This window comes from Lactuca saligna, chromosome 7, assembly GCF_052625555.1.
Source record: "Lactuca saligna cultivar CGN05327 chromosome 7, ASM5262555v1, whole genome shotgun sequence".
NCBI lineage: Eukaryota > Viridiplantae > Streptophyta > Magnoliopsida > Asterales > Asteraceae > Lactuca > Lactuca saligna.
Window position 1 is genome coordinate 33,050,741 of NC_136423.1, and position 8,930 is coordinate 33,059,670.

Below are 8,930 nucleotides of genomic sequence, written 5' to 3' on the forward strand. Positions count from 1 at the left end.
AGCTTTTACGGATTAATATCCTTATTTCCTTAAATCTGGTTTTAAGATGACCAAAACTATTGTTCCACTTTCTATTTGTTAGAATGCATACTATTTGGAATAGTTATGTGGCTCAGTGTCTTATTAATTGAAAGGTATTTATAGATTACAATGAAGAATTCTATGCTAATACTAATACTATAATATGTCAACTATGTCAACGCAAATACGGAAATATCAAATATAAATAAGGAAAGTAGGATAATATTGAATACTAATATAATTGTATATTTCATGTAAAATGCTCGAAAACTATAGTCTACAATCAATTAACTTACCACATGGTCAAAATAATCAAATTGGAATATACATGGACCCATAACAGAAACTGTGTATGACATATTAGCAATGAAGCACATTAAGTTTTCTACATAATATTATTTGGGTTGTAAATATATATTGTAGTTGTTGGGCAGTGGATCTTATTTATTCATTTACTGCGTCAAATAATATATTATAACATCTTATATAAGATCATATGACAATAATTTATGACAGACATGGCATCTCAATATGTATCATACTATAAAAACATCAAAATCTTAAAGACATAAAATATTCAAATTATATGGTTTTGATGTTTCAAATAATTTTTTGGATTTTCAGTAATACATAACTCTAAACAAAAAAATTAGTCAAGTATTTTTTTGTTCTTTTTTAATCCAATCAATGTAGAGACATTACAATAGGATGCCAAATGAATTTTGGATAAATTTATGGGAACTTAATTACTGATTTTTATTTACAGCATGACAAGGTATTCAAAATTGTTTTACCTAAAATACGAGTCTAAAACATCTAAGGTTGCGTTTAGTTGCGGAAAAATAGGTTGTTTTCTGAAGAAAAAAAATTGATAAAATGAAAATTTTGAAAACGCGTTAAATTCGTCTATTTTTCTAAATTTTTCACGGAAACATTTTCCGTTTCCTAAAATTATAAAGAAGTTGAAAACTCTTGAAAACTGATAATCATTGTTTTTCATATTTTTTCTAATTCCATTTTTTTTAGTATAAACACACATCTACTCCCATCTTACCCACCTCTATCTAGGGATGAAAGTGGGTTCAAATCCGGACTTGAAAAACCCGGAACCGGTTAACGGGATTTTTTAGGACCGAAAACCGGACCGATATATAGGAACCGGTTCCGGTTCGGTTCCGGGTATGATATCGGATAAAGTGGGTCTTGAACCGGAAAACCCGGAAACATTAAAGTGGATAGGTTGGAACCGGATAAAGTGAGTTTAGAACCGGAAAATCCAAATTTTTGGTAATTACTTACTACTTTGTAGGTTGAACTTTAAAATTTTCCATATTAACATCCCAACTTCGGGAGACTGTAAGTCATTGAATATAAAACCAAAATTAATAAAATTATACATCATGTACAAATTCAAAACTACACTCTGGAAAAAACCACACGTCAATCCGAATTTAAACGAATGAGATATGCATGTGTTAACATTTTCAAAGAATTTAAAGTACAAAAATAAATAGTTGAAAATTTGAAAATTTTCAGCTTTGACATCCCGGTTTTGGAGGGCTGTAAGTCCTTGAATATTAAACCAAAAATAACAAAATTATAATCTAAAATTATGTACACACTGTAAACTACAAGTTGGAAAAAACCGCACATCAATCCGACTTCAAACGAATTAGATATGTATGTTTTAAAAACTTTCACAAAATACAAAAAAGCTGAAAAACTAAAAACTTCCAACTATGGTATCTCAACTTTTGGGAACTATAAATCAATGAATATAAAACTAAAAATGACAAACTTGTAGTCTAAAATCATTTACAAACTCTAAACTATACGTTGGGAAAAACTGTATGTCAATCCGACTTGAAACGAATAAGATATACATGTTTTAAACGTTTCACAAAAATCGGTTCCGACCCCTAAAAGTAGTTCCGGTTCCTAACACCGGTTTCGGTTTTTAGACCCGATTTGCCCGGACCCGATGGACCCAAACCCGGATTACCAGAAACCCGGATAAAACCATTTTTTAAACCCGGAACCGAAACCGGTTCTATATATTCCGGTTCTAATGGTTCCGGTTCCGGTCCGGTTTTCCAGTTTTAAATCTCATCCCTACCTCTATCTATCCCAACATTATTTAACACTTTCAACCCACCACACCCCTACCTACCTACACCCCACACCTACAAACACACCCATACACACACACACCTAACATCACTACCATAATCAGCGACCTACCATTATCATCAGCACTATCGTCGCCACCATTACCACCACTACCACAATTGTCAACGCCACCACCACCACAACCATCACCATCATCAACACCACCATTTTCCATTTTCCAAGATTTGTACATTTACTTTTATTTTGTACCACCATTTTCCATTTTCCAAGATTTGTACATTTACTTTTATTTTGTGTATTGTAAGACCTTTATTTTTTTCGATAGAAACATTGTTGTCATTCATAGAAAGTGTAGTTGATCGACATCAAACCTAATCGAACAATAAGACTTGAATTTGAGCTGTAGATTGAGAACATATACAGATTCCTTGAATATATTTCATCAACTCTATCCATCTTCCACGATGCAACAACAGTCGAATCAGTTCTTCAAAAAAAGTAACCAAACTTAAAAAAAAAAAGCACACAATAACTTAAGTGGCCATTTTACATAGCATCAAAAAAGTCAACCAAAACATCCACAATCCATCTCAAAATACATTTTCCCTTTTGCACATTATATGCATATCATGGCCTCATACACCAAATATATAATATCAATTCACTTCACTATTTGTAAAAATATCATTTTTCCATAGAGAATTAAACATTAAGTCCACCTCCACCTCCACGTCCACGTCCCATTGTAAACCCTTTTGTTCCATCTGGCATTCGTGGTCCAGGTGGCGGCTTTGACACTTCACCCCCATGAATATGATTATTATTATTATGCACCAATGTCCCATGACCTATATTTACACATAATTATTATTATTATTTATTATGATTATAATAAATAACCACATCAAAATGACCATCTTACCCATGCCAATGCCACTAGATCCTTGATACTTGTTTTTCCTTGGACGCCTTCGGTTTTGGTTTTGACAATTCCTGTTTCCGTTTTTCTCCTTTTTTTTTTGTAAAAAACTCCATTAGGTAAAAATATATATATAATTTTTATGATGATATTGAATTATTATTTATTAATTTATTAATACCTCTTCATTTGGTATATCATCATGATGCTCACTTGATTGTTGGTTTTCTTTTTCCATTGGTGGATGTGGATCCACTTGAACATTAATTTTCTTCTCGGAATCATGTCCTTTTTTTCTTTGTGCAATTTTGACCTAATTGTTATTAGTAAAATCATAATTATCAATGATTAAAAATATAATTTATAAAAAAAAAAAATGAATTACCTTGCGTTTGAGAAGCTTCACTCGCATGCCATGTCGCCAATCTTGCTCATTGTTTAAAGTAGCAACCTAAACACCATAAATTATAATTATTATAATATAAATATGTAAACCATATAAATAAATATTATAAACGGAGTTGAAATTAAAAATGAAAAGAGCTTCAAACTTACAGCATTTTCAGCAGCTTCAACAGTGTTGTATTCCACCACTGCATGCAGCTGCATACACCAATTAAAAAAAAAAAGGGCATTGATTTTAAATAAAATACATAATTCAAATAAAAAATAAAAGAAAAAAAAATATGTACCTTACCTTTCCACTTAGAAGCTTCTCCTCAATACTGCATTTCCTTTGCTCCTTTGCAGCATTCTCTTCATGAATAGTAATTTTCTTGATACTAAACATAACACAATTGACACATTAAAAGTAAAAAGATTAAAAAAAAAGGTATAAAAAAAAAGTAGCATACACTCCAGCTTGGCTAAATATCTTCTTCATGTTCTCTACTGTGTGATCTTCTGGAAGATTCTCCACCAAAACAGTGCATAGCTATAGGTATAAAGAAAGAATTATTTTAAGTTTTTATAAAAGAGATGAAAAAGGTGGAGAATACTGTATAGTGTATATACCTCTGGATCCAAAGCCTCGGTCAAAGGGAATGGATGAACTCGTTTGACTTTCTTCTCATTTGAACTTAATGTCTGCATCCATCAAGACAAAAATCTAGCTTTGAAAACTAATAACACTATGTTTAGGATGATTATGATTTGAAATTAAGAAAGATTGTGTAGCTTACTAGAAGAGAAGATTCCTTAAGTGCAGCCACAATCAGTGATTTGTGATGTGTGAGTTTCTTCATTTTCTTGAAAGAAGCAATTACTGCAACAGGAACTGCAAGAAAGAGTGTGTCATTTCCATGGAGATGATTGTGAAAGTTAGTGAAGTGAATTATTTACCATAGCCTTCCTCATCCTTTGCAAGATACTTCAACAAAAACTTGTCTGTTCTCAAGTTTTCATCACTGAAATAGTATTCCACCTGTGCATAAAGAGAGTGTATTTACTATTGTGTTTCAAAATCTGTAAACAATCTGTTCTTTGTTGTTTGAGTCAAAGTAATGCACACATATACAGCTTTTAGAGATTAAGTCATGTCCCCATTAGGGTCATGAAGTAGAAAAGAAACAGAATCTAAACACACTGTCAATTCGAGCATCATACCAAAGAAAACGGAATTACAATGTGGTCCTCAGTGGACTAAACTAGATACATCAATGTTCTCCATCAATGGACAATAAGCACCCTTGGGTTGATTATATTGTCATGGAATAAGGTATCATGTCGTTTTCTAAAGAAGAGCAACTACCTTTTTAGGTTAATAGCTATAAACCAGCACAAATTGGAAAAATCAAGTATATACACAAACAGAAATAGAAGCGTGTTCAAAACAAAATAACACATACACAGACAAGGAATCGATGGAAAGAAACGCAATTAATCGAGGGATGTTGCGCCTGATCGTATTATCAAGTAACTAGTAATGGATTTTTATAAGCTTGCACAAACCAACCTAGTTACAGGCACAAATTTGAAGATGATTTGAGCCAAAATCGAATTCAATCGATATCCGGATATCCTAAAACCCTATAAGATACCCCAAGCACCATCACATATTACATATTCAAAAATTTTGGCGTACCTGTTTGATGATCTTGTCCCGAAGCTCATCCGTTAGGGTGGCGGTATCGGCGGCCGAAGGAGGAGGAGGGGGAAGTTCATCGGATTCCGGAGACTGATTGTCGAAGTGAGGATCCATGATCGTTTCCTCCGGCGAACCAACGGGGAGGACATCAGGATCATGGATTGGCATGATGACTTCTTCTCCACCGCCTTCCATTTGAAGAGAGGAGATAGAAGACGGAGAGAGAGAGAGAGAGAAAGAAAGAGAGAGAGAAGGTTGGCGTAGAAAGCCTCTTCTTCTCTTTGCTTCTTCTGATCTCTAGAAGTGGAAGGGTACAACTGTAGGGCTTATAAGAGTGGCATACGACGGCCGCAGCCGCCTCCTCTGGAAGACGCCATTCGTCGTCTCCTCAGACCAGATATTTGCTATTTCCACTCCAGCAACAAAATTTTGCAAAAATATTTCTTTTTATGGAAACAAAGGGTTTGTTTTCCTTACTTTTGTTATTTCCAAACAAATTCATTTATTAAACAATTAAGAGTAAATTACTGAAATGGTCCTATGGTTTGCTCAAAATTATATGTTTGGTCCCTAATTTTTTTTTGCACTCAGATCGTTCATGTGATTTGATTTTGTTGCGTTTTTCATCTCTTACAAACATAAAGTTAGGGACCAAACGTGCAATTTTAACCAAACCATAGGGATGAAAAACGCAACAAAATTAAACCACAGGGACGATCCGAGTGCAAAAAAAAAGTTAGGGACAAAACGTGTAATTTTGACCACACCATAGGGACAATTTCAGTAATTTACTCAACAATTAAATATATAAATTATGCCAAGATTGAAACATAAGAATCGAAAAATTGAAAATCAATCTAAAACCAAACTGAAAATAAAAATATAAGTATGGTTCCGGAGCAGTTTTGGTTTCCGATTGCAAGGCCGCAAAAAAACCGCACCTCTAAAGTACATTGTTGTTTTCGTATTTTGAGGTAGTATTTTCACATTATCTAGTGATTTAGATTACCATTACAATGAGATATAAAATAAAAAATGTTTGGTTAGAAAATACCAACAACCCTAATAGTTTATGTTTAGGGTTATGTAACTAAATTACTTCTTAACCAATTTAATTGTTTTTTAGCCTAAACTGTAGTCACGATATATGGTTACAACCTTGAAAAAAATTCAACTAATTATGGCCTCGTATGAGGAGATATGGTCGATCAAAGTTGGGTAAAAATTATAAAGATAAAATTGCAAAAATGGTCCTTATGTTTGTCAAAAAAACAGTAGTTTCGATCCATAAAATTTTGGTGACGGATAAGTGGTTTAATTTTAGATCTTTTTAATAATTTTGGTACCTATACACTTAAAAAGATGATTATAGCCGTTATTATTTGTTATGCTATTTTATTTATTTATTTTAATGATTTTAAGTTGTTAAAAATAAGAGTATGGCCCACCTTCCTCCTCATCTCTCTCTCTCTCTCTCTCTCTCTCTCTCTCTCTCTATATATATATATATATATATATATATATATATATATATATATATATATATATATATATATATAAGTTAATTCTCTTTATTTGCTTCATCTCCCCCAAAACGCCATCAATCAAGACCACTACCACCGGTGTTGAAAGACTTCCCCGGAATTCGAAACACGTTAATTAACTAGATTCCCCTAATGGTGGACCTATCTCTCCGTCCCCGTCTCTATACAAAAGGCTATAGATGATAAGTACTAACCAGAAATTTGTTATCCTCCTTTGATGGCATTCGGGTGAAACAAAAGGAATCAGATGTTGAAGTAGTCAGAAAATATGGACGACAAGAGAAAACTAGTGTGCTAAAACCAAAAAATCAAATTTGGTGGTTTTCTCCAGCGAAGTAGAGAGCCGATACTTCTAGGGTTTTGGTGGCCTTCTCCTTTTTTCCCACTCTACCCCTACTGTGCCCTCTCATTCGCTTTATTTCTCTCTGCACTACTTTTGTTACATACACACCTTTAGATTAAAACACACGCATACGCATATGTATAGATTCAATCTGATTTTTTTGCACTTCTCCGATATGTGGTTTTCTTGTGCTTTGATTACCACATGGAGGAGACAATCTCGAACAAATGTACGGTCGGAATTGAACTCTTCGGAGAATATGCAATCAATTACAAATCAACATCACTTACGTATGAGAAAGAAAGAGAGAGTGAAATATGGTCGGAGATTATGAGTGTAACAACTGAGTATCAACTAGCTCCGTTTCTTGAAGGATTATACCAATTTCTTTTTGGCATTCGAGATGGGAAATTGTTTGCAGTGCTAAATCCACACTCAGTTGATTGTATTTGTGGATCATATTCTTGGAGATTGGATTTTTCATGGCATTTTAAACATTTTCATCTAAAATATAAATGGAGCTAGAGGTGGTGGTGGTGGATGGTAGTGGCAATCGGTGTGGTCATGAGGTGGTATTTCTTTTTGGTGGAGAGAGAGAGAGAGAGAGAGAGAGAGAGAGAGAGAGAAAGATTGGTAGGAGTGATGACTTAGGTAGTATTGGGTGGGGTGGGGTGGGATTTCTTTTTAGTTTTTTAATAAAAGAATAAGAATGTGAATAAAAGGAAATTAAAATAACTATTTTAGGTGCATATTCGTCAATTTAGGTGGGTTATGAACCAAAATCATAGCAAAATGCCAACCCTAGGGACCGAAATCACACAAAGTATCCAAAATCGAACAACTGATGCACCACCAAACATTTTGGGACTAAAACCACATATAATTTACAAGCACATGGACCATTTATGCAATTTTGTCAATTATAAAATGTAACATCCCATTTTCACAACAAAAAATTTCATTTTTAAATTAGGTAAAAACATTGTTTCCATAAAACCATGTAAAGAAAAACCATGCATGTCAAAATAAGAGTCATCCCAAAATTAGAGTATCATAATAATGCGGAATCACAAAAGTTGTTGATGAGTGTGTACTGTTAAGCTTTCATATTCCCACGATCATCTGAAGTAGCTGAAACCCATTTAAATCCACAAATTTAAATATGAAGCATAGTGAGTACCCTCAAAATATTACATGCATCACAACATAATAACCAGTTATGGGTTATCAGCAACCCTGCGACTATTAGCAGCCCTATAGGCTCACAACAACCCTATGGGTTATTACTAACCATGAGGATTATCGACAACCCTACAGACTCTCGAAAGTCCCAAAGTTATCGAAAACCCAGATACATATATAAAAACAATCAGGAAATAAGACCCAATTGGTCTGGCATGCACATACTATGATATAGGTAATACAATAAGAAAGCTCACCAAATCAAAGAGCTAAAATCTACTACTCAAAGTCCTATAGAAACACCTACACGAACCTCCTAAACCAATCACAAGCTAAACCTCAGACTATAGCTCAACACCTCTCCAATTTTGACCAAAAGTCAAACTTGACAAAAAAGTCAACTGTCAAAGTTAGCGCCAACTGACCTCCACATCATGGCCATCTATAGACTACGCCGTGGTAGTTACATGACAAAAAATATGTGGTGACACCATCCACCACATCATGGCAAGCAAACTGCCACGTTGTGGGAATTGGTCTCTCATAGCTTAATGGATTGAGCTCTTAATCTTTAATCCCATGAGCCACAAATCTCATATCTGAACCTTCCTGTAACGTCTGCTTCCTGGTACGTATTAATTTATAATTTATTTTATTTTATTGAACAACTCGGCGAGTTGGGAGTCCCAAACTCGTCGAGTAAAG

The 8,930-nt window shown here is 34.0% G+C and overlaps 1 protein-coding gene across 1 annotated transcript; it reads right to left on the bottom strand.

The window, feature by feature from the left end:
* Window positions 1-2,680: 2,680 nt before the first annotated feature.
* Window positions 2,681-5,565, bottom strand: LARP6A (RNA-binding protein). Its single transcript, XM_078963927.1, has 11 exons — window positions 5,154-5,565; window positions 4,412-4,493; window positions 4,252-4,346; window positions 4,085-4,156; window positions 3,925-4,004; window positions 3,768-3,852; window positions 3,626-3,673; window positions 3,456-3,521; window positions 3,252-3,383; window positions 3,074-3,161; window positions 2,681-2,999 (listed from the first exon to the last, which is right to left on the bottom strand). Exons 1-11 carry the CDS (start codon window positions 5,349-5,351, stop codon window positions 2,854-2,856), a joined length of 1,092 nt encoding a protein of 363 aa, XP_078820053.1. The 5' UTR covers window positions 5,352-5,565; the 3' UTR covers window positions 2,681-2,853.
* Between the last annotated feature and the right edge of the window lie 3,365 nt (window positions 5,566-8,930).

Bases quoted from the DNA above. Each gene is read 5' to 3' on its own strand.
- LARP6A (XM_078963927.1), bottom strand. From the start codon at position 5,351: ATGGAAGGCGGTGGAGAAGAAGTCATCATGCCAATCCATGATCCTGAT. The intron at 3,853-3,924 runs GTATGCTACTTT...TGTTATGTTTAG, and splicing joins ATATTTAGCCAAGCTGGAGT to TATCAAGAAAATTACTATTC. The intron at 3,384-3,455 runs GTAATTCATTTT...AATAACAATTAG, and splicing joins TGAAGCTTCTCAAACGCAAG to GTCAAAATTGCACAAAGAAA.